The sequence below is a fragment of the Schistocerca gregaria genome, chromosome 1 (assembly GCF_023897955.1).
Source record: "Schistocerca gregaria isolate iqSchGreg1 chromosome 1, iqSchGreg1.2, whole genome shotgun sequence".
NCBI classification, from domain to species: domain Eukaryota; kingdom Metazoa; phylum Arthropoda; class Insecta; order Orthoptera; family Acrididae; genus Schistocerca; species Schistocerca gregaria.
The window spans coordinates 190670566-190697849 of record NC_064920.1 but is presented as its reverse complement, the minus strand read 5'-3'; the positions used below and the strand labels follow the sequence as shown (position 1 = coordinate 190697849).

General features: G+C 43.1%; 1 protein-coding gene across 1 annotated transcript; it reads left to right on the top strand.

Annotated features, from left to right (window-relative positions):
• The first annotated feature begins 70 nt into the window (after window positions 1–70).
• On the top strand, window positions 71–15447 carry LOC126336505 (trypsin-1-like). The gene is made up of 7 exons (XM_050000279.1): window positions 71–235; window positions 3157–3255; window positions 4969–5108; window positions 8653–8750; window positions 10364–10470; window positions 13043–13236; window positions 15238–15447. The coding sequence occupies exons 1-7, from the start codon at window positions 187–189 to the stop codon at window positions 15379–15381; spliced, it is 831 nt and encodes a 276-aa protein (XP_049856236.1). The 5' UTR covers window positions 71–186; the 3' UTR covers window positions 15382–15447.
• The last annotated feature ends 11837 nt before the right edge of the window (window positions 15448–27284 follow it).

The window sequence follows — 27284 nt, the reverse complement described above, 5'->3', positions numbered from 1 at the left end:
CTCTCCTCTAATCAGACAAATGAGCTTCGTTATCAGACAGTTTGATTAGACGTGCAAAGCATGTGATGTGGCCTTCCCTCTCGTCGAAGGTGCAAAGGACAGCCCCTTGTAATTAGAGAAGTGGGTATATAAGAGGCCGGGAATCCGCTGCGGGGCACCTCGTCTCCAGACTCGCAAAGGTCCATCATGATGAGGCAGACCGTTCTCGTGCTGGCGCTCGCAGCCTGCGTTCTTGGTGAGTATTCGACGCGCTCTGTTTTGCTGTACATTTAGTTGTACGTTAGTAACCTGTTGTCAAGACATGTGGCCCTATTGCTGCTCACTGTATAGTAGCCGCCCTTCTGCTTTCCAGTCCCCATCGTTTCCAGGGACATTGTAACCACTGTATGTCACACTCCACATTATTTAAAAGCAAGGAAGCGAATTGGTTAAAACACAAAATTCATATTCAGGAGGACGATGGTTGAAGCTGTTGTCTGGACATCAGTATTAAAGTTTACAGTGATTTCTCTAAATCGCTAAGGGCAAACGTCGGAACGGTGCCTAGAAAAAGACACAGCTGGCTCTTTTCCGACTCTTCTCCAATCCTACTAGCCTGTGCTCTGTCTCTAAGGGCCTCATCGTTGACGAAATGCAAAACCCTAACATTCTTACCGTTTCAGCCCTAACTTTCAGCGAGAGCAGGTGTGCAGGATAATTGCGGGAACGACGTAGCAGAAGTGAAGTCTGTTAACAATGCCACCCGTCCAAACAATGCAAGCTCTATTGTTACTCTTTCCACTTTCTAACAATTTATCACTTACTGAAGTCATTTTAAGACATTAATGACTGACTGACAAGGGGTCCGATGAGAGATTTAAATGATCCTATGCAGAAAGTTTTTATGGCACTGGTCAAACGAATTGGGGCAGTAACGATGTTATTTCTCGATTGTTTGATGTAAAGAATCAAAAATGTTAAAAAAACGGCAGGGTGGACCACATGCAGTGTAATATGAATGGGCTTTCTGAATTCTTTGTCTAAAAAAAGGTTTTAATGATTGTTCTGAATTGAAAAGATCTAATAGTATCCGATTTTGAAAACTCTTATACAATCGCAAATAAACAGTTCTACACAACATCTTGAAAACTAACGATGTCATCAAACACTTTTATTTCCTTTTTCTCAGAAAAGAAGAGACATACTACCATTAAACAAAGTCTCTAGTTGAACTCGTCTCGAAAGAAAGTTAACATTTTGTGACTAACGATGTACTGGAAAATTTCGTAACTTATAAAGTAGGAATAATTGCTCACATTAAAGTAATTTTGATAATGAAATGTTTATTAGCAGGTCACCGAACTTTAAATCGAATGAGGCAAGCATAGATACGAACTTGTCGATACCTAAGTGGTCTCAAAATTCTACGCTAGACACACATATACTTCTTTAATTAAAGCACGAAAATTACGCCAGCAATTGCACGTAAACGATGATAAAGAACAGCACTCGACGTCCCATTTATGTCTGGTTTGAGTTTTCAGCTTATTTGAAACGGTGCAGAATTTTTAAAAAAAGATTTTGAAATGGTAGATTTTGATGATGTTTACGATCTCTCAAAAAAAAAAAAACTTTAACAATGCTGGGGATGAGATAAAATCTATGTTGTAATTATTGGCAGAGGCAAAATCGGTGGAGACAAAAATGTTGTGAAGGAGTCGTTGGGACTAATTTCGGATATGAAGTTGATAAACTATTGCTAACGTGGGAGATATGACGTGTGGAAAGAATGCATTCTGTAGTGTAACCATCGTCAACTTACTGTAACAAACAGGTAGGCTGCTGATCTGATGATGTCAGGTGGTAGCTTCGTCTCCAATGCATAAGAAAGCTTGTTAAATAGCTTTTATCGAAATTTAAAAGAGATGAAAAAGGGAAAAGGAGGAAAATAATTAAAATAAATAAAAATATACATAAAGTCCATTGTGTCTTCAGAAAATCTTTGTAAAAACTTAAGAGTCTTTAGCCTTACGTCATGAGGGAGCTGCTCAGAACTGACACATTTTTATACGTTTCACGTTAACTATGTCACTGCAAAAATACCTAAGCAACGAAATAATAATGAAACACTATAAGTGTTTTCCTAAGTACATGGGACAAGAGAAACCTACATATCAAATTCCACAGAACGTACATTTGAGGTCACATTATTATGTTCTAGAAGATGAAGGTGTTTAAAATTAAGATCCGCGTGCATGATAAAGGTGGTTAACTCACGCCTGTGCGGCAGCGCTCGAGTTGGGGGTAAGCTGGTTCGAGTGCTGATGCTGGTTGAGATTTCCGGTAAGTATATTTGGCCAGAAAGGGAAAAGAGAGATGCTACTTTAATGATACTGATCATCAGTCTTTGCGCCAGTGTCCTGAATTAAATTACAAACCACTTGGCAGTGTCTGGTGACGTGAGCGAACGTGACTCAGGTGACGGTGTCCATCCGTTGAATGGGGACGTTAATGTCGGCGACCTCTTTGCTGCTGTTCGAGAGTTGGTTGATTTGTGGGGCGCTCAACTGCACGGTCATCAGCGTCTGTACACATTTCCAATTTTTTTCACAGTCGAATTTTTTACACTGTCCAATAGAATCAGTGTCATGAATGATGATGATGATGAAATGATGAAGACAACATGAACACGCAGTCCCCGGGCAGAGAAAATCCCCAACCCGGCCGGGAAACGAACCCGGGACGCCGTGATCGAGAGGCAGCAACGCCAGACACTAGACCGCGAGTTGCGGACACTGCTATTTGAGAGGGATAGGTTATGTGCTGGCATCGGATTTCACCTTCCCCCTTCCCTGATCATCATAATCAACATAGAACACAAACATAACGTTACATTATGCACGGATTCATTACATTCACCTACGCTGTAAAAAATACATTTGCGACACAACTCGCACATATCCGCTAGGAAAGACGCCAAAGTGCACGGGGGCAAAACACATTTTGCGACAGGCGGCTGAAACAACATATTGATTTATGTCAGTCAGCTATGCCACACATCACCTACATTTTTTGAAGTATTAAGATTATTTCTGGCATCAAAGAGAAAGGTTGTTTGCATGTTAATGTTTTGTTTGTGTTAATACCACAATGACAATGGTTTCTATTGTGTTCCAGCGGCTGAGCTGCCCATCCGCCGTTTGCCACACAGCGGCCCCCACAGGAGGTTTGGCCTGAAGCACGGCCGCATCGTCGGTGGTGCAGATGCCACCCTGGGTAAGTCACTCCAATGGCACCTGTCTGTCTTTTGATGTACTGGAACGTGAGCCGTCAACTGCAGCACGTGGAATAGGCTTTTGCGTGTGAACGAACTGTGTTACCATAGCAGCATGTGGTTGACGTACTTTAATAACGGGGAGAAAGAAAAAGAAATCGAGTAAAAGACTTTGTAATACGACGTTTGGAGGACGTAAAAGTCAACGGTATCGAATGTAAATGGAAAATTAAAATTTTTCGAGAGGGGTTCCGAAAAGCGCAGCGGATCCTAAATAAGATCTGTTAAAAGTTCCTTTCATTTCAAGTAGCGATACAAACTGAAACTGGAAAAATATGATTAATTCATATTGACACGAGATTAGGCTGGTGTATTGCATCCGTTGAAGGAAGAGCACACAAGACACTAGTGCGAGCCATTCTAGAGAACAGCCACAACCTTAGGTCTATTAGCAGGCATGGGAGGAGACCATCGGAAGATAACGGTGTAGTCCGTGGGTCAGTGTAAGAGAGGTCTTAAAACTGAATTGTCGACGTGTAACAGCCGTGGTTCTCGGGAAGCTGTGTTAGCTGTACTTCGGTAGACTTTACAACGGTTCAACTATTTCCATGATATATCATGTGTAGGATGAAAAAGAGATTAGTGTGCACGATGTAAGGTGTGTTCTTTTCAGTTTTTGTGGTAATTATTTGCTTGGTGCACACGTGAAACCAGTCTGCTGTCTGTCGCATCAGAGTTGGGCGGAATCTGCTTGATCGCCACTGACTGATTTAACAGGAAAAACCGAATTGTGCGTAGTTTACTCGACTGATTTACAAAGTTGCGAATGAGTACCCTGTGCTGTCCTAACAGGGCCTCCTTGCGTCTATTATGTTCAGAATTTTTAAAATAGCTTCATTTTCACAGGAGACAGGAAACTGAACGCACTTGGTTTAGAATTCCAATCAATAAAACTATGGAAGGTAAATAACTCATGGTATTAGTCAATGAAAACGCCATGGCTCTTGTGCTGAACCATCCTGTGCTGAGTGCAGAAACTACCAGAACACTGTGGGGAAAGTCAGGCGGTCAGTGAGGTACCTCACTAGCTACGGAGTTTCTGAAAACATGCGAAAGTCACTAAGTGAAGTTGTTGCGGAAGAAGTTGGGTGGCAAGCCCGGTCTGTCCTCTTTCTCCCTCGGGGACTTTGTCCCGCTCCAACGCGGGGTCGGCTGTTTATTACGGATTTGGCAGTGTTAATTGCAGAGGGTGGTCGAATGCCCTTCCTGACGCCACCCCGAACCCCGCAGGACGTAACTAGTGTACCCCAGCTGCCTTCGTCTAGTGTAAGTCATGAAATAGCGCGAACGTTTTCAGATGTCTGTGAGTCATGTAACTGAGGAGGAACTTGGGGATCTGCCCGGCATTAACCTAGCGGGATAAGGAAAACCTCCTAAAAACGACATCCAGGCCGGCCGGCATACTGGCCTTCGTCGTTAATCCCCCAGGCGGATTCGATCTGTGGCCGGAGCGCCTACCCGAGTGCAGGAAGCAGCACATTGGCGCTCTCGGCTACTGGCAATCCCGGTCTGTCTGGGGTATCAAAGCAACGTTCATTTCCCCTGCAACTGCACGTGGCGCTTGCAGTTGACATTGCTTGCTGTTATTGGTAGACGTTGTACTTTGTGAGGAGTGTGGCAACAGCAGGCGCTGAGCCGGCGTTTTGTGTGTGCAGGCCAGTTCCCGTACCAGGTGTCGCTGCAGTGGGTGATGCTGGGCATCGCGTCGCACACGTGCGGTGCCTCCGTCGTCAGCGCCAACGCTCTCGTCACCGCAGGCCACTGCGCCGACCCGCTGTTCGTCGGACACTACGAGGTGAGCGGCACACCTAAACACTAACATTCTTACGTGTGAGTCGACTACAACCACAGATACTAATAGCAGTTGATATTTCACCCTAAATGACGAGTTTCTGAACGTCGTTTCGACCAGTGTCGTGTAACTGGTAGCAGCGCGAATGTTTTGTTAGATGACCATGTAGATGACACTGGTCCAAACGAGACAACATTTCATACGGAACATGAGACGTACAAGATAATGAAGATGGACTGGCAGCCTATATTCACTCTCCAGTAAAATAAATAACAGACCAACAACCATTTATGAAGTTTTCTATTTTTAGTTTTAATTATCAATAACAATTATGTAAATTGGAGGTGGAGAGGAGGGGGGAAAGGAAAGGAAATAGAAGAAATTAATGACATCATCGGTACTTTATGGGGAATCAGCGACGAGTGAAATTGTCAGCCATACCGGGACTCGAAACATGGGTATCGTCTTTGCTAAGCGGTTGCGTTAACCACCAGGCACATCAACAATAATAATATAATAATTTCAGTCCCAAAGAAAGCGGGTGTTGACAGACGTGAAAATTACCAAACTATCAGGATAATAAGTCACAGCTGCAAAATACTTACGTCAATTCTTTACCGACGAATGGAAAAACTGGTTGAAGCCGACCTCGTGGAAGATCAGTTTCGATTCCGTAGCAATACTGGAACACGTGAGGCAATGCTGACACTATGCCGTATCTTAGAAGATAGATTAAGGAAAGACAAACCTACGTTTGTAGCGTTTGTAGACTTAGAGAAAGCTTTTGAGAATGTTGACTGGAATACTCTCTTTCAAATTCTATAGGTGGCAGGGGTAAAACACAAGGAGTGAAAGGCTATTTACAATTGGTACAGAAACCATATGTCAGTTATAATAGTCGAGGAACATGAAAGGGAAGCAATGGTTGGGAAGGGATTGAGACAGGACTGTAGCCTCTCCCCGATGTTATTCAATCTGTTTATTGTGCAAGCAGTAAAGGAAACAAAAGAAAAATTCGGGGTAGGTATTAAGATCCACGGAGAAGAAATAAAAACTTGCAGGTTCGCCGATAACATTGTAGTTCTCATGGCTCTGAGCACTATGCGACTTAACTTCTAAGGTCATCAGTTCCTTAGGACTTAGAACTGCTTAAACCTAACCAACCTAAGGACATCACACACATACATGCCCGAGGCGCGATTCGAACCTGAGACCGTAGCGGTGGCGCAGTTCGAGACTGTAGCGCCTAGAACCGCTCGGCCACCTCGGCCGGCTGTCAGAGACAGCAAAGGACTGGAAGATCAGCTGAACGGAATGGACAGTGTCTTGAGAGGAGGATATAAGATGAACACCAACAAAAGCAAAACGAGGATGATGGAATGCAGTCGAATTAAGTCGGGTGATGCTGAGGGAATTAGATTAGGAAATGAGACACTTAAAGTAGTAAATGAGTTTTGCTCTTTGGGGAGCAAAATAACTGATGATGGTCGAAATAGAGAGGATATAAAATGTAGACTGGCAATGGCAAGGAAAGCATTTCTGAAGAAGAAAAAGTTGTTAACATCGAGTATAGATTTAAGTGTCAGGAAGTCGTTTCTGAGAGTATTGGTATGGAGTGTAGCCTTGTATGGAAGTGAAATGTGGATGATAAATAATTTAGATAAGAACAGAAGCTTTCGAAATGTGGTGCTACAGAAGAATGCTGAGTATTAGATGGATAGATCACATAACTAATGAGGAGGTATTGAACAGAATTGGGGAGAAGAGGAGTTTGTGGCACAACTTGACAAGAAGAAGGTACCGGTTGGTAGGACATGTTCTGAGGCATCATGGGATTACATGTTTAGCATTGGAGGGCAGTGTGGACGGTAAAAATCGTAGAGGGAGATCAAGAGATGAATACACTAAGCAGATTCAGAAGGATGGAGGTTGCAGCATGTACTGGAATATGAAGAAGCTTGCAAAGGATAGAGTAGCATGGAGAGCTGTATCAAACCAGTCTCTGGACTGAAGACCACAACAACAACAACAACATGCATGGACGATCTCGATACGCTCCCCGGCTGACTCACATTCCCACCAGGCGCCTCCTATCCGCAGTCCCCATTCATGTCCTCAATGGTCGCAAATCTTGGATTCCCGCTGGAGGTCGAACGTAAGTGAAGGCTGTGAATTCACTGTCCAGTGTGATGAATCAGTTACATGAATGCGCGGTTCCTGTTATTTAGCGTATGTCTGTAAGAACAGACACTATGTATTCTCATAATTACTTAGAACATCACTGTACGCACTTTACGGTAAGGTTTATAACCTGAAAACGTTGCAATTAAGACGAAAACTCAGGCAATAACGAAGAGTCATTTATGGCCTTAAAACTGCAGTACAGTTGGCTTGTGTACGGAAAGTACAATATTTCTACGTTTCTGAAGGTCGTTCGGCACGTTAGTATCCCATCGACTAATATCAAAACATAGGGAGTATCTTCGCAAAATGGAGACGCTTTCAGAAGCCAGTATTTGAGTGTGTGTCCCGAATAAAGGTAACACTCGAAGCATAGTGGCATCGTGAGAAACTTTAGGGAAACATAGAACCACATAGATAGTCTACCGTCTTTGTGTGATAGTGAATAGCAGCTCGCCTTACGTATGGCAAAAGTAGAGGATAATATGAATGAGCAGGAGGCAGATTCCATTACCTTTTGTGTTCTGTGTCAATCTCTAATGATCTCGTTGTAGACGGGAATTTAAACGGTAATTTTCGTTTGTGTACTGTGGTGGCTGTCCGTCCTAAACTCGGTCACTTTGAGGAAAATGGTTAACTCAAACGTTACGATGAGGAATAAAATCGGAGGAGCATATGAGATCGATTGTAAAGAGGACAAATCGAAGATCAAAAGAGAGTTCAGTAGTTACAAGATAAAATGAGTAATACAACTTTTTTTTACGCTGCTGATCTGAGTGAGATCTTCGGCATGTCAGATTACAGAAAGATCAATCAGTAGAAAAGTCTCACGAAGAAGTAATGTGATCACACACAGTAGTCACAGAAGAAAAGCAATATTCGTTACGGAAATTGTATTCAGTAAATGTAAAGAACCGGCCTGCCAGACCGACGATAAAGCTGCCTTCCGTAAGAGTATAATAAAAAGAGTGGAGAAACATTGACTCCCAATTTTGGTTGAATCATGTCGTTAATGGTGAACGGAAGTGACGTACAAACAATGGCAGAAGGGTCGTCTGCCACGCAATGTTCGGTACCTCCTCGTGTATGTCTATAGTGTATGCGCGTGCACAAGGTTGCTAAATAATATGCACAGTTAGTCTACGAGCGGTAGCATGGCTTGTTCATGACGTAATAGTGGAATTAAGTGTTGTCGTTGATGAAAATTCACAAATGCATATTGAGGCAGACAAAGAACATCTCGACATTCAAGACACCTTGACTCATCTCCCAAGACGGTTTCTCTGTAATTTCAGTATATAGTCATGCTGCACTTCTTTCCTAGCAAGGGTTAATAATAAGCCTCAATCGTAATGTCTGGTTCCAGGCCGTCGCTGGTATCAACTCCCTGAGCGGTGACTCGTCCATCGAGCAGAGAAGCCAGGTCTCTGAGCAGATCGTGCACCCGGACTACGAGATGGTGGGGTAAGTCTCAGAGCCGCCGCTCTTTGGAAAGCGTGTGAAACGTGGAGTCCTGACGTGCCTATACAAAAAGTTCCAAAAATAGCGATTCCAAAAATAGTTGTGATATATATCACAACGAATTATGGGAAGTTGCAGCCATTATATGAGTCGACCACCTGGACAAGGTCTGCCACCCAAGGGGTCATTGAAATATTAACTAACTTAAGGCTGTAGCATATGTGACAAGCAAACAGACTGACAAGCTATTTCAGTGTCTGGATGAACATTCATTCTATGGTTTTCCATGGCCATCAGAAGAAGAAGGCACATAAATGAAGAGAGATAAAAAATTAACCTTACCACTTTTTTACTTTATTGATTGCAGGTTAGTACTTACTAAAATGCGCAATAAATTATTCTTGACCGAAACTAACAGGTATCAATGTGCTGGTTCCAGACACGTGAGAAGTAATGAAAACTTTAAATATCACTCCTACAACAAATAATGTCAAAATGTGCCAGAAAATATTACTACCTCCATAACTTCTGAACCTGAAAATCAATTTTGCTAGCCGTCATGTTCGTGACGAACATTGAAGTAATTTTTATCCACAAGCATTGTCCAGGAAAAGGAATGCAAAGCTGATGGTTCCTTTTAAAGGGCACTGTCGATTTCGTTCCACATCCTTCACACCATCCGAGCTTGTGCTCAGTCTCTAATGACCACGATGTTAAATCCAACCCTCCTTCCTTCTGCGCCACTACAGGGTGTTCCTCTTAAAACGTCGTAAATTTCTACTTACAACGTAATTTATCGTGCATTTACAAAGTCCCATCAGACCAATCTGCGTTGCTGAAGGGTGTGAATATGCACGCTTGTCAAAGATGTTATATCACATGAGGTATCTTACGTAATTTATCACAAGAAAATGAATTTCTGCAGCCACTCACCTGATGTTCATTTCCTTACTAGAAATAATCCCATATTCATGCTGAGGTGTTAACTACTACTCGTACCATTTTGTTTTCAGCACAGACAACATTCTTCAACAAACTGTTGAAAATGTTCTGTAGTTCTCATCTATAAACCTCGAAACAAGTAAAGTAAATTAGAAACTGGACACGGAACCATAGTTAACTGGATATGAGTAGAGGGTCGTTCTGAACTGCCGGTCAAACGAAAGCCGTTGCCTGCATGCGCGTACTGCAACTCATTAGCAGGTCGACGAAAGTGTAGTGGCGCCACTCAAACGGAAGACTGGCCTGCATGGTGTGTGGACGACCACTCTGGTGGTAGTACCACCAAACACCCCAAACCCATTAACACCACGATTACGTGTTGCACCTATCTATTGGCAGACGGCCTCTGCAAGCGTACACAATCTCCGAATATTGATTTATTCCTGTTACTCAGTGCTTTAGTGGTCCAAATAGTGAGAATGACAGATGGACTGGTTCTGTGATTTATGCGTAACAGGTTAACTTGGAGAGACGGTAAGTCATTTCTGTGGCACATTCGTTGCCCTACAGTTATGGACCAGGTTGGCCCATGGCACTCAATACACCCGTGTTCACAAACGTGTTGCTGGAATAGGAGGTGGTGTTAAGGTGTTGGGTTGTGCTCTGTGTTGCAGCACTGTCGCCATCAACGACATCGCCGTCTTCCTGCTGCAGTCCAGCCTGTCTCTGAGTGGCAACGTGCAGGCCATCTCCCTGCCCACCGCTGGATCCGTCCCCACCGGTAAGTCCGCAGGCCGTGTCTGCTGTTGTCATCAGTCGCTGCTACTGGAATGTAGTAGCAAGGGACCACATCCACAGTGCAGAAAATACACTAGATTACAGAATATTTTAATGTAAAGCAGCAAAGTAGACATAAAAATTGTAACTGGTTGAGGTTTCCATTAAATATATACCGTATGATGTAACAGCCGTAGGAATGTTGCTCGAGAAAAAAGTAGTCTACTCTTTCTCTTGGATATTATTCTCCCATTGAGTTTAATATTTTATGTCGAGCAACGGCATAGTCTAATCATTTCTTTGCCGTTTGCTGTATAGTGCTTGTTGTAGAATAAACCAAATCGATAAAATATTGCTTACAAGATCAACCACTTGTTTTTTACGTATCTATAAAATGATTCGCTAGTTCAGACTGCCGGTAACTAATTTTTGCTGTTAGATGTAATCGTGCAAGTTCAGTTTGCTTCCCTGTTTACTCTGTCAGAGACGTCTTATTATAATTATCTTATCGCCCGTATACCCGTTCAACTGTGTTAGTGTCAGTCTTGCTATGAAATTGGCAACTGTTGCTTTCCATGTTACCGTTTCATTAACAAGGAACTGTCGAATTGCGCAGATTTTAGATGTGATGCCACACAAAGATATCTGGATGTAAGTCATTGAGCTGGAGTGAAATAGCCACGTGTCACGCAAAATAAGTTGCAATTAGAATATATGGTAAGAACTGATCTGAATTTCTTGAGTCTGTTTGATCAGAAATAAAAATACTGTTCATCCAAAAACGTTTTCCCATACTTGGATGAGGGTAATGTTTTACCGTTGGATGATGTAAAGGAAAGTTAATGATATGCTGTGAGAAAGCTAAACATTTTTGCGGTTTGCACAAACCATGTTTAATACAAACGAGGTTATCTAGCTCTCTATACTATCGATTATATTTTTTTCTTTCTCTTCCTATCTCTGCGTTTCACTGTTAACTGTTTTATTGCCTTACAAATTCATAAAATATTAATTTAAATAAAGCGCTGTGATTCCATCTTGTACATATGTTTGTTCATGATTGTCTCTTAGCGTTCCTTTCCGTTGACCGCTAGATAATTATCACAGTATAGCGGATTATTTTCAGCCTCTTACTGCAGTTTGTATAAAGTGATAGGCACTACGTGGTCCCTTTCGCCTCTACAGATATCTCAATTTTTCTTTGCGTGGCTGCGGTTTCTTTTTAATTCCTGAAAATGATCACAAGTAACAGAACTTAATGTCCACCTTCATCGGACATGGATTGTTTTCTAATTGCAAACAGGATCACGCGCTTTAGGACGTCACTACAGAATCACTGAAAACAAATGGGTACGCTGTCTTAACAAGTGCAAACAAGTTCAAAGAGTACTCCACCATGCAAATCCCACCTATCACCTGTAAACTACTGTAATTTTTTCTACTAATATCAACTTTGTTTATGAACACTCGTATTTCATGAGATTTGAAGTCACTGGTTATACGTTCTTGAACCCTAGGTTATGATGAACGCTGCAGTCGATGGATGGACATTTAGGGAATGTGGCGTCGTTCTGTGTTACCGAAGATTTTACAGCGTCTTCTTCATCTTCATCATACTCTGCAGGCCACCTAATGGTGTGTTGCGGAGGTTACTTTTTGTACCACAAACTGAGCTCTCCAACACTGTTCCACTCGCGAATAGCGCGTGGGGGGGACTGATTGTCGGTAAGGCGCCGTGTTGGCTCCAATTTATCGAATATTCTCCTCTTCGTCTTTACGCCAGACGTATGTAGGGGGAAGTGGTGTGTTGTTTGACTCTTCCCGGAGAGGGCTCTCTCTGTATTTCAATAGTAAATCTCTGCGTGATGCACAACGCCTTTCTTGTAACGTCTGCCAATGGAGTTCGTTGAGTGACTCCGTAACGCTTTCGTGCCGACTAAGTGATTCCGTGACGAAACGTACCGCTCTTCGTTGGATCTTCTCTGTCTCTTCTATCAGTCCGATCCGGTAGGCATCTCAGATAAATAATACTCAAGAATTGGGCGAACAAGTGCCATAGAAGCCACTTCTTGCGTGGATGAGTTACATTTCCTTAAGATTCTTCCTATGAATCTGTCTGGCATGTGCTTTTCCCACTATACGTTTTATATGGTCGTTCCACTTAAAGTCGTTCCGGATCATTACTCGTAGATATTTTACGGCAAATACTGTTTCCAGTGGTTTATCATCAATAGCGCAGCTGTACATCAGTGGATTTCTTTTCCTATGTGTGTCAAATATGTTACATTTTTTTTACGTTCAGGGTCAACTACTAGAGCCTGCACCATTCAGCTATTCTCTTGAAGTCATTCTGCAAATCGCTACTATCTTCTGACGTTGCTACTTTGTTATAGACAACCGCATCATCAACGAACAGCCTTAAACAGCATCCGGCGCTTTTTCCCAGGTCATTTATGTATATTGTAAACAGTAACGGTCCAACCACACTTGTTTGGGATACACCGTAAATTACCTCTATATGATTCGGTTCTGTTTCGTTAAGAGCGACGTGACGAGCTTGACCTTTGGTTTTGCAGCTGGATCGTCTGCGATCCTGTCAGGCTGGGGTAGCACCAGCACTGGAATCCTGCCCCACGTGCCCGACATCCTGCAGTGGGTCGAAGTGAGCATCGTCAGCAACACGGAGTGCGCAGAGCTGCTGGGCGACAGCGAGCTCAACGACGACAACGTCTGCACCGGGCCCGTGACCGGCGGCATCTCCGCCTGCTCGGTAAGTAGCCTGCCGGAGTCTGTACAACCAGGGGGAGGCCGGCATTAGTGAATAATGGGATCTGTACACACACGAAAACTTCAGACGTCTTGCATCAGTTAAACTTTCCCTTCAGGTATGCGAGTGTTGTTCGATTACATACAGGGTGATCAAAAAGTCAGTATAAAATTAATAATAAACCACGTAATAATGTAGATAGAGAGGTAAAAATTGACACACATGCTTGCAATGACATGGGGTTTAGAACAAAAAAAAGTTCACAGAATATCCGACAGACGGCGCTGGACAGCAAAACTGCTACCGTGACGGCGATATGTTACAGAATCGCATTATCCCCCGCATCGCTGATAAACACCTACTGGAACGTACGATGTTTATGCAGGATGGCGCTCCACCCAATAATGCTAGACGCGTGAAAGATCTCTTGCGCGCGTCGTTTGGTGATGATCGTGTGCTCAGCCGCCAATTTCGTAATGCTTGGCCTGCCAGGTCCTCAGACCTCAGTCCGTGCGATTATTGGCTTTGGGGTTACCTGAAGTCGCAAGTGTATCGTGATCGACCGACATCTCTAGGCATGCTGAAAGATAACATCTGACGCCAATGCCTCATCGTAACTCCGGACATGCTTTACAGTGCTGTTCACAACATTATTAATCGAATAAAGCTATTGTTGAGGAATGATGGTGGACATATTGAGCATTTCCTGTAAAGAACGTCATCTTTGCTTTGTCATACTTTGTTATGCTAATTATTGCTGTTCTGATCAGATGAAGCGCCATCTATCGGACAGTTATTGAACGTACGTATTTTTTCGGTTTTAATAAAACCCCATGTCGTTCCAAGCATATGTGTCAATTTGTACCTCTCAATGTACATTATTCCGTGATTTATTCAGTTCTGAATTTTATACTGACTTTCTGATCACCTGATATTTTACCACCACGAAACGTAGAAACTGGAGTTCACTGAAGAGATAGATAGCTGCATCAAGGCTAGTTCTGGAACAGGTAGACAGTATTGGGAACAGTCAACAGCATTCGCAGTTGGGCTACTGGTGGCAGTCAAACTGATTGCAGTTTCTGGATCATTCTGATAATAGGTACTCGAAGTACAGTATCTTGCAAGATAAGCCGTTACGTGAAAAGACATAACGAACAAGACAGTCTGAACTGCTCCAAGCGGTCACACACGCATGACGTAACTGATACATATCTTAGTTCAGATATGCAGAAAAGAAAAGACCAGTCGCAAGGAGAGGCCGCTTGGTTTGAGGCGCCATGTTACCGATTGGGCGCCCCTCCCGCCGGAAGTTCGAGTCTTCCCTCGGGTTGGTGTTTGTGTGTTGCTCATAACAGTAGTTAGTTTAAGTAGTGTGTAAGTCTAGGGACCGATGACTCCAACAGTTTGGTCCCTTAGGAATTCACACACACAAAAGATAAGATCAAGAGGATTAACGGGGTAGTAATAAGTTCAGATGGAATGGCTTATACGAGGTCTATTTCTTAAGTAAGAACTGTCGCCTGGCACTGACTCTTTCTTTTGAAACTCAGGAGCAATTAGTAATCACTGGGTGCTAGATCAGTGCTACACGTTCCCTTGGACTTCTGCATCAACGTTCTACACCGCGTCTTCAATAATGAGTCGTAATCGATCACTTTGCAATTCATTATGAACAATTGTAAAGCCACATCTAAACGTTTGAAGAATTTTGGTAACCATTTCACCTATTCGTGGTGATTTCTGCTTAAACTTCACTAAGCTTTAAATAAATTTCGATCTCTTTGAAGAGTCTTGTGCACGGAGAACGAATTACGACACGTATTTGACGCTATACAGCGAAGTAGGCCATAGTTAAAACGACGATAACTGAAAACAAAAACACGATTTTCATAATGATCACCGACAGAGCTACATAATTACGAGTCCAGAATCTCTCTCCCTGATAGATCCACATGTAACTGGCTGTGCTGCATGCTGACTGCTTGACTTGTTTCTCTGCAGGGAGACTCCGGCGGCCCACTGGCCCAGGACGGCACCCTCATCGGAGTCGTGTCCTGGGGAATCATCCCCTGCGGTTCTGTCGGAGCGCCTTCCGTCTTCACCAGGGTGTCTGCCTTCACAGACTTCGTCAGCCAGTACGTTTAAACCCTTCACGGTGGACCTGTGATCTTGCTTGATTAATGCATAATAAAAATACTTAAAAAAACTGCAGTCTTATTTGTTCCCCATAGTCTGAATCCAAGGCTCTTGGACAACGATGAACCGCACTGCTTCTCACTGAACAATCAAATAACTGCTCACTCCATATGGTGGAGCTACAATGTCTTACTAACACAGAATCGTAAACAAAACTGCGGAACGATAAAGTTCAAATGCTCGCGACGTTCTTCCTAGATGAACGGAACTTTTCGCAAAACAGGAAAATTATTAGGGAATGAAAGGCTTCAACATTATTTCTTAAATCTGCAAAGGTCAAGACTCCTGACGTACTGCTATCAATGTCATTAGCAGCAAGCTCTTCAACACAGATGTTTACGGACGCAGCTTTGCACTCTGCTTATTTCCATCACCACGTTCTGAAGTACACATATGAAGGGATTATTTCAATAGTGGTACAAGTCCATTTTATTCATTCTGAGATACAGAGTCCTAAAGTTAAAAGAGCGCTGAAAAATCTGCAGTTGAGATACCAGAAATAATCAAGCATAGGGCTTCTTGCTAGAGATGAACCTTTCTTTCTGTTTGTTTGCATCATTGATTTCAGAAGAATTATAGGCAGAAAAGTGGAGGTAATGGACTTGTACCACTATTGAAATAAGACCTTCATATCTGGCTTACCACAAACAATTTGAAAGGAAGATTTTAATAGCATCAGTGACTTCTGAAAAGCAAGGATTACAAGGCTCAGCTTTGTTACACACGTGTACCGAAGCTGCAGGAAGGCAACGGGAAATTTAATACTTAAGTGTCCTAGACGAATTGGTGACTAGAAGCAGAAAGCTGACTCAGTTGGGAAAGGATGAGACGTAGTGCAAGATTAGTCTTTTTGAAGGAACTTGCCTGAAGTGATATAGTGAAACAGTGAGTAACTTACCTCTGACTGGACCCTGCTCCACTGAAGTGCATGTCTTATGTCCTAATCGACTTCACTACTTGTAATGAAGCTGAGACACGAGTTAATTTACTGTTTAGTCGACGTTTGGCGCCTAGGAACGTAGTTCATTCAATAAGAATTACCAACATTGCATGCAGACCACTGTTTTCAATGTCTCACGATAAAGCTATAGTTCTCTTTCAGTTTTCGTGTAATGTTGTGCACTGGTAACTACTTCAATAAAAGGAACATTTAGCGTGAGTGAGTATTATTCATGAAAACCCAGTCCTCCAGTCTCATCCACGAAAATGGCAGAAATCTGAAACCAGAGTATGGTTGACAATGATAGGAGATTGGTGAGGCTGCGCTGAACGGGTGTGGAATGGTTTGCTGAAACTCTGTTAAACGTTTCAGAATGGGTACTCTGTGTGGTACCGTCAGTTTCTCAGGCAAGATTAGCTGCGTTATTAAGTGCTTAGCACAGGAGGCAATGATGATGGAACCATAGTTGAACAACTCCAAGTATTAACATAACTGTTGAAGGCACCGATTGTGCCTCCTGACGAGTTCGTCAAAATGTTGAGTGAGGAGCTGGCGCATGTCCAATTGCTCGTGGTAGAAATGCAGCCAGTTAGGGAGATATCTGATAGATTGTCCCCATCAATAATTTCCCTAGTTCCTGATGCATAATTGCCACTGGACGCAAAACTGTCCTTTTCCTACCATCAGTTTTAAATCCTTCACAATATCACTGACCACCTATTCACTACAAGCTACACTGAGTGATGTACCAATCTGTCTAACCTGCTGACGTAATCTGCTATCGTTTCGTTCAAGCCTTGGTCTTTTAAATGTTGGGACCATATTGGTTCTTGCATAGCCCGACCTGGAACCATATCCATAACAACTGGGCAACGTCTCAGCCCCAGTGAATTATCCCTGGCTATTTTTAGTAAACTGAACCAACTCATCTTCATTCTTCATGGCACTTAACACTAAGAAGTGATGAAAACTGAACTCAAGAATCTCACCTTTATCCTGTAGCTACACACGTATAAAAACTTAACAAGAATAGTTCAAATGTTCAAATGTGTGTGAAATCTTATGGGACTTAACTGCTAAGGTCATCAGTCCCTAAGCTTAAACACTACTTAACCTAAATCATCCTAAGGACTAACACACGCACTCATGCCCGAAGGAGGACTCGAACCCCCGCCGGGACTAGCCGCACAGTCCATCACTGCAGCGCCCCGACCGCTCGGCTATTCCCGCGCAGCAACAAGAATAGTAACTGAATCGTCACAAAAGGACTCAGTGGCCTTAAGACGCCTTGCAGAGGGTTTATAAATGTAGTAAAGTTATTAGCTTCTTCAGTCGCAGCTGCTTACCAATGTTCGACATATGTCCTGCCTCATGCGTTTTACCTACAACTTATACTGTACTGATATTTGACCAGTCAGTTATCTCACCCAAGCAACATTACAATTGTTCCTGGTGAGGCACCTCGTCCTTGCCTAACTGACCTGAGCTACTGACGTGGACAGTGTATCATATAGCTCCCTAATTGGCTGCCTGTCCTTGACAGTCTCTTGGGCAGGCACCAGCACATCACTCAACATTTTGACGAACTCGTCAGGAGTCACGATCGGTGCACCAGCACATCACTCACCATTTTGACGAACTCGTCAGGAGTCACGATCGGTGCTTCCATCAGTTTCGTTAATACTTGGAGTTGCTCAACTATGGTTCCGTCATGATTGCCGCCACTGATAAGTACTTCATAACGCAGCTAGTCTTCCCTGAGCAATTGAGGATCACAGACAGACTGAGTACCCACTCTGAAACGTTCAACAGAATTGTGGCAAAGTATTCGACTCCCGTTCAGCTCAGCCTCACCAGTCTCCGTCATCGTCAACCATACTCTCCTATCAAATTTCTGCCATTTAAGTTGATGAGAGTGGAGGGCTGGTTTTAATGAACGATATTCTCTTCCCTGAATGTTTCTTTTACTGAAATAGTAGCTAGGGTACCCGTCTTCACTCAGAAAAGCCGGCTGAGTGGCCGTGCGGTTCTAGGCGCTACAGTCTGGAACCGAGCGACCGCTACGGTCGCAGGTTCGAATCCTGCCTGGGGCATGGATGTGTGTGATGTCCTTAGGTTAGTTAGGTTTAAGTAGTTATAAGTTCTTGGGGACTGATGACCACAGAAGTTAAGTCCCATAGTCCTCAGAGCCAATTGAACCATTTTTTCACTCAGAATGTTGATATGAGAATGTGTGATAGTTGATATAAAATGATAAATTTTAAACTATAAGAGGTAAAAATATATACTGAAAACATGTAACTACACTCCTGGAAATGGAAAAAAGAACACATTGACACCGGTGTGTCAGACCCACCATACTTGCTCCGGACACTGCGAGAGGGCTGTACAAGCAATGATCACACGCATGTCACAGTGGACACACCAGGAACCGCGGTGTTGGTCGTCGAATGGCGCTAGCTGCGCAGCATTTGTGCACTGCCGCCGTCAGTGTCAGCCAGTTTGCCGTGGCATACGGAGCTCCATCGCAGTCTTTAACACTGGTAGCATGCCGCGACAGCGTGGACGTGAACCGTATGTGCAGTTGACGGACTTTGAGCGAGGGCGTATAGTGGGCATGCGGGAGGCCGGGTGGAAGTACCGCCGAATTGCTCAACACGTGGGGCGTGAGGTCTCCACAGTACATCGATGTTGTCGCCAGTGGTCGGCGGAAGGTGCACGTGCCCGTCGACTTGGGAGCGGACCGCACCGACGCACGGATGCACGCCAAGACCGTAGGATCCTACGCAGTGCCGTAGGGGACCGCACCGCCACTTCCCAGCAAATTAGGGACACTGTTGTTCCTGGGGTAACGGCGAGGACCATTTGCAACCGTCTCCATGAAGCTGGGCTACGGTCCCGCACACCGTTAGGCCGTCTTCCGCTCACGCCCCAACATCGTGCAGCCCGCCTCCAGTGGTGTCGCGACAGGCGTGAATGGAGGGACGAATGGAGACGTGTCGTCTTCAGCGATGAGAGTCGCTTCTGCCTTCGTGCCAGTGATGGTCGTATGCATGTTTGGCGCCGTGCAGGTGAGCGCCACAATCAGGACTGCATACGACCGAGGCACAAAGGGCCAACACCCGGCATCATGGAGTGGGGAGCGATCTCCTACACTGGCCGTACACCTCTGGTGATCGTCGAGGGGACACTGAATAGTGCACGGTACATCCAAACCGTCATCGAACCCATCGTTCTACCATTCCTAGACCGGCAAGGGAACTTGCTGTTCCAACAGGACAATGCACATCCGCATGTATCCCGTGCCACCCAACGTGCTCTAGAAGGTGTAAGTGAACTACCCTGGCCAGCAAGATCTTCGGATCTGTCCCCCATTGAGCATGTTTGGGACTGGATGAAGCGTCGTCTCACGCGGTCAGCACGTCCAGCACGAATGCTGGTCCAACTGAGGCGCCAGGTGGAATTGGCATGGCAAGCCGTTCCACAGGACTACATCCAGCATCTCTACGATCGTCTCCATGGGAGAATAGCAGCTTGCACTGCCGCGAAAGGTGGATATACACTGTACTAGTGCCGACATTGTGCATGCTCTGTTGCCTGTGTCTATGTGCCTGTGGTTGTGTCAGTGTGATCATGTGATGTATCTGACCCCAGGAATGTGTCAATAAAGTTTCCCCTTCGTGGGACAATGAATTCACGGTGTTCTTATTTCAATTTCCAGAAGTGTATTAAAATATTTGTTAAAGTATAAGAGGTAAAAAAGAAATTCACTGGGAACATATTCTATTTACAATATTTATCCGTATAAAACATTTTCATTAAAGAATTTCATTTGAAACAATACTTGTTTATAAACAACATTTTTTTAAATTTTTCGAGTGTCCCACTCAAGAGCAGGCTACGTATAGTTGACTGTGAGCGAAGCAGGAGTCTTTGAGGTCGATGCCGCAATATTTTAAAGTTTGCCCTTGTGTTTTGTTAATTGTAAAACTGTAGGCTAATTTTAGTGGAAATTGCAGCTTTTAAATTGGAATGGCAGTTCAGTAGAGGTCAGTGGTATTCTGTGGATAAATAACGTGTGTCCGTTGCGCTTTCTAGTCATAAGTTCGACTTCGATGATGTTATTCAATAGCTGTTTGACGGCCACCCTTCTTCAAAAAGGTTCAAATGGCTCTGAGCACTATGCAACTTAACTTCTGAGGTCATCAGTCGCCTAGAACGTAGAACTAATTAAAGCTAACAAACAGAAGGATATCACACACAGCTCAATTATTTGAAAATCTTGTTGCTAAGAAAACATCTGTAGAAATGTTCTCATACACAAATTAAGTAAATTAGCTCATGGGAGCTATTCTCACGAAACTCGTTTTCCCATTGTCCCAGTCAGTAAGCGTTAGCAACATTGGGCATAACTTAAAAACCTAAACCAATCATGAATACATGAACCATATGGCTACATCCGATTGAACAAATGTGTGTGAAATGTTTCTTACTGAAAGAAATGGGAAAATTAAAGAAATAAAATTAAATTCTTTGATAAAGTGAAAGTGTATTAATACAATGTCAGCACAAACCATTAGTATTGTTAAAAAAAAGATTCGTAGTAATAGTGCCGCAGAATAGTAGCCGTAGTAGTAGTAGAAGTAGTAGTAGTAGTAGTAGTAGTAGTAGTAGTAGGGCTCTTCAAATATTCTCACACATTACTATGACCAGTCAAGTAAATTCTGTTGAAATCTGCACTAACATTCACACTGACACAGGTGTCCGACACTATTAGTCAATATAGTCACAGAGTCTCTGCAAAGAATGGTCGGAATTTTATATCAGTCATTCAATTTGTCGACGATGGAACTCCGACCCTGCGTCACAGAACTATTCGAGATTAGCGGAGTAAACGTATTCATCACCAGAAAATGTCATTCCCTGCTCGTGTTCTTTACGCTTGACGGAAAGATGAAAATCTTATTGTACGAGATCTCAACTACGTACATGGCGGATGCTTCCAAACCTCCCATCGAAAACGTCGAAGCAAAGCTCGTGTTGTGCACACTGTGTAGTTTATTGGACTGTTGTGCAGTACAAAAATACCGTTGCTTAATTTTCCACGTCCTTCATTCTTTACATCATTTTGCCCACAAGAATCGTACTTACTTCTGTTTTGGAGTACATTTCCAGTTGTTGTGCACATTTCGTCGCACACTATGATTTACCTGTTTGTCCGTATCGCAACAGGAATTTACTTCAGAGTTACAGCTTCCGTACTCCCCATATGTTCCCTGAGTGCAGTGCAACCTCGTCTGTCTTATACAATGGTGTTTTGTTTATATATTTTTGCAAAGAACTTATTTTATGGTCTAATAAGCTATTGCTACACTAATCTTTCATTTCTCAGTTCCCGTCACTACCTGTGCTATATATGTTACACATGCTATTTTGGCTGTGTATCACATCTTTGCTTGTGTGAAAACTGAGACCACATCCCGTCTTCAAGAGTGATATGCAACTGATGCTGTCCTCAGAGATAAAAGAAGCTTTAGTTTAATATTCTCAATAAATAAATAAATAAATAAATTGTGAAATGGTACAGAGGTTTTATTAGTATTTACGTGTAGTGCTTTATCAATGAATCTGTACTCTGCGTTATGTGAGTCTTCATTGCAGGCAACAATTGCTTAACAGGAACTTAAAACTGCTGTTTCAAGTAACTTTGTTTTAGTAATATACTTAGGCACTTTTGTATACAATTTTATTCCCTGATAGATAACGATGTTTTGAGGTATTTTGTTGATAATTTCGTGGTAAATCTAAGTTCGACTTACATTGTGTTCAGTGGTCAAGAACAGATTTTTTAAGCAGTCATTGTTAACGTTTTTTATGCCCATAAAGGCTTGTTAAATACAGTCAGATGCTGCAGATAAAATCGCCAATGTATAAACAGTTTTTTAATTAAACCGGTTACGATTTTGGGTTGTTATTTTGATGATCATTTTCTGTTGTTTCAATGCTGTGTTCATATTTTTTGCATTCATTCAAGAAGAAATCTTTGGGTAAGAACTGAGGGTATACACAAACACAATACACATGAAAGCTCGAGGCTGCTACATACTGATGGTTGTGCCCTAAGGGCATTACATGCTGATGACTTTCCAGCTAACATCTTTGTGTGTTCACACTACTTCAGCTATCAATAAATATTTGGCTGTAGAAATGTATGTGTTGCACAAATTAAACAGGTCCACTCTACATTTACCCTTTTGTAACAGAAATTTTTGGAATATGTCTCCTTGCTGTTTGCTGTAACTCTCTTGTAAATTGGCTGATTGTAGTTTTCTTAAGGTTTTAATGTGATTGTTTATTCAGTGGCTACATTGCTGCTATGATCACTGGTGATAATATTTCCACCATGACTAATATAACTTTGAAAGTTATTGATCCTAATTTGTTTCCATGAGGAGTTTCAGTGGGATGCATTGTGGCTCTCATAATTAAGGTTTCCGTTGTTGCACGCGTTGTACTCTGTCTGCTAGATGAACTTATATTAACATGTATTTCATTTAGTAAGTAATCTTTGCGGCTCACTAGCTACTAGAGTTTGTTACGTCACATCACTGAGGGTCTACATTCATCTTTCGTCTGATACGGTGTTACACAAGTGAGTATTCTGTCTGCGCACTGTCTGGCACTTGCATTGACAAAATAGGACGCGGCTGGGACTTCTCTCAGATTAAGACAATTACATTACTTTACTTTACATATTAAAAAGCTGTTTACGATGATCAGGGGCACATCAACTGCAACGTATTTGTGTATGAACAACTTAACTGTATTTCTCAAAAAACATAAAATTATGGCCACACCTTTCTCATTGATAGTGAAATGAAATGTCGTGTGGCTAGGGCCTCCCGTTGGGTAGACCGTTCGCCTGGTGCAAGTCTTTCGATTTGACGCCACTTCGGCGACTTGCGTGTCGATGGGGATGAAATGATGATGATTAGGACAACACAACACCCAGTCTCTGAGAGGAGAAAATCTCCGACCCAGCATGAAATCGAACCCGGGACCTTAGGATTGACATTCTGTCACGCTGATCACTCAGCTACCGGGGGCGGACATTGATAGTTAATCACCTTCTCTTATGTTAAAGAAAACTTTACTCTTGTCGTGACGTTTCGCTCTGTGCCACTGCCATAACGAATACGTCAAGTAAACTGGTGATAGGACAGGCCTCATCGTAATAAAAAACCGCACAGCAACACGATGTTTAAATGAAAGTAACTGCTAAGCATACAGCATAATTCATTCAAATCTCGTATTTATACTTTCTAATAGATATATTTTTTGTAGAGGGCGGGGGGGGGGGGGGGAGGGGGCAGCGGGTAGTGCGTTGTGTATCACCGGACACCACATAAATAGTAGTAAAAGCCTTGGACAGATCTCAATGTGTGACAGTGGCACGCTCATTGTTGTCAAGATTATGAAGTAAAGTTGCTTAAATTTGACTATGAATGAGTCTGTTTCTAGCACTTCAAACTGTAACACACTTTTAAGAACTCTTATTCATTATAGCTATTTGCCACAAAAATGACATTTTTAAATTCTAGGAGAACGTTCTGTAACTTTCTGTTATTTATTTGGTTATGTGGAACGTTGCTTATAACGGTTGAAAATAATGTTTTCAATGATGAGTTAACATTTACTCTGTATAACATAATTAACGCTTTAGAAAGGGATAACAGTGAGAACGAACTTGAAATAACAACTTAAACTTATTTTACAGTCTTTCATCTTTATAAAATGGTTACTGCAGTATTGTCATATCTCTAGTTTCGACAGCAGTTGTCTCTCCTCCATATAAAAAATGTTTTAGACGAGCTTGCAACAAATACACCATGGAAACCGTATTAGTATCATCGGTAAACATCAAAGACATGTAACGGATGTCAAATCCGAAATTAATACAATGCATAACTGCAGTAATGATAACTATATTTTATATCTGCATGAACTTCATCCCAATGTCTTGATAGTTTGCTTAAAAAAATTTGCATTTTGACTTGTAATTAATGACGGCAGTGTATCAACTTTTCCCAGATCTCATTTTTGGCGGAATTGGACCCGAGGTTGCGCTGTTATCTCAGCGTTGGCACTATATCTGTCACATGTGCTGGCTGCTGCTGGACACATGAGATTTCGACACAGTTCATAAGCTTCGTCTCTATTAATGAACTTGTCATGGAGCCTTACTCTTATTGATAATTTTATTATGCTTTCCGAATAGCCGCTGGTTCGGCATAGCAGCCTGGTGTTCTCAGATTGAAGCTATCTCTGATTACTGTGTGGGTCCCATACACACTCACATACTGTGTTCCCTATGGAGACCTGATTGTTGATAACACAACTGTGGGATATTGGACTTTGTTGATTGAGCCACAACCTAACCTTTGGTTGCACTGCTTCATCACTGTCAGTGATGGTCTCGAAGGTATTCATTAAGTTTTGGAGAGAGACGAAAATCGGATGGGGCCCAAGTCGGAACTGTGTGGATGATGACGTATGACAGCGAAGAAAAGGCGTCGGGCTGTTGCAGATGCCGCAGCGCTCGTGTGAGATCTGGCGTTGTCATGTAGAAGGAGAACATGTCCCATGTGTGGACTAATTCCTGGTATTTGAAACTGCATAGCAGATTGTTGTTCTCACACACCGACATAGCTAAGTTACACATCGCCATGTTGCACGGTACAATTCGGATTCCTCTAGCAGCATAGGGTTGTAGATTTGCAGACATGAAGAATAATGATGTAGAATGTTAGTAAATTTTGTTTTATTTATAGAGTTTTAAGGAATTTTACGTTAAGAACTCGAAAGAATTACTTTTCAGCATGTCCTCATAATATAGGCTCTTAAGGACAGAAAAGTTACACAGATATTCTCGTATTAGGTTTTGGACATCAAGTGCCACCCATCAGATTGTACCAATGTTTGATCTACCCTTAATGAAAATGGTTTGTTCTTATTGTCTTGCTACATTTCTGTTATAGTTTTCCCTGTCACACAACTGCTTAATTGCAAGTACGCAAAGCAGTCACTATTAATAAACGATTGGAGGAAAACAGTTTTCTGCTACTGTTGATGTTTGGGTAGAATCAATGGTATCATTCAGTCACTATGTTCACCAGAGCCTAGTATGATGATGATGATGATGTTTGGTTTATGGGGTGCTCAACTGGTATAAAATCTCACTTGTTAAACAGTCCAATTTTTTCTCAATCGAATCTAGCCACTCTCACGAATGATGATGATGAAATGATGAGGACAACACTCAGTTCCTGGGCTGAGAAACTCTCCAACCCGGCAGGGAACCGAACCCGGGTCCCCGCGATCCAGAGGCAGCAACGCTAGCCACTAGACCACAAGCTGTGGTGAGAACCCTGTATGCCTTTGTGCCGATTGAGGGCAGCTCGTAGCATGGAGGCACAGGTCTGCGTGAGTCTTTTTCCTATAAACACAACTGCCTACTGGACCAGCAAACTTCTTTCTTATTATGCAGGAAAGGAAGAAAACCTTTTCTTCTAGCTCCATCGTGAATGTAGTGTTTTGATTGACGTCTTCCTTTGTCCCCTCTCCCTTCGGACCATCTCTTTCTTTCCTCTCCTCTTCCCACATCCCACCTGTCCCACACATGGGGCATCTTCTCCTTCAGGATGACAACGCTGGATCACACACGACCGCTGCGGCACCTACAACACCCGACGCCTTGGGTTCGTTGTCGCCCTCAGACTGGCGGGGAGGGTTGCTGTCTCTGTTTGGCAACGCCCACAGAATTTCGACACTTCGCTAGAGATGATGAATATGGCACTCTTTGAAATTTCGCCTATCTTATTACTTGTGCCAGTCTGTAAACCAGAGAGTTTTAAATTTTCATATTAAATAACTGTCTAGATTAGGCTGAGGTTCTCGTTCTTACTCTGTGAGAATGGAACGGCCAATACCACGAACAGCAGAGTGGAACACGTAACGTAGGGGGTTAACCGAATGTAGAACTGTTCATTTTCGTTAAGCAGCCCATATTCATTGCATTCACGGGCTAGCCTGAAAAATATTCTGCCTGTCCCTCTGACAGCAGTTCTCTTAAGAGGCGACGTATGAGAAAATAGAGGGGTTCATATAAGTTAATGTAACTTTTACTTCTTGAGAGATCATTGAACCAAATTTTGCACATGTTATCATTATACACTCCTGGAAATTGAAATAAGAACACCGTGAATTCATTGTCCCAGGAAGGGGAAACTTATTTGACACATTCCTGGGGTCAGATGCATCACATGATCACATTGACAGAACCACAGGCACATAGACACAGGCAACAGAGCATGCACAACGTCGGCACTAGTACAGTGTATATCCACCTTTCGCAGCAATGCAGGCTGCTATTCTCCCATGGAGACGATCATAGAGATGCTGGATGTAGTCCTGTGGAACGGCTTGCCATGCCATTTCCACCTGGCGCCTCAGTTGGACCAGCGTTCGTGCTGGACGTGCAGACCGCGTGAGACGACGCTTCATCCAGTCCCAAACATGCTCAGTGGGGGACAGATCCGGAGATCTTGTTGGCCAGGGTAGTTGACTTACACCTTCTAGAGCACGTTGGGTGGCACGGGATACATGCGGATGTGCACTGTCCTGTTGGAACAGCAAGTTCCCTTGCCGGTCTAGGAATGGTAGAACGATGGGTTCGATGACGGTTTGGATGTACCGTGCACTATTCAGTGTCCCCTCGACGATCACCAGAGGTGTACGGCCAGTGTAGGAGATCGCTCCCCACACCATGACGCCGGGTGTTGGCCCTGTGTGCCTCGGTCGTATGCAGTCCTGATTGTGGCGCTCACCTGCACGGCGCCAAACACGCATACGA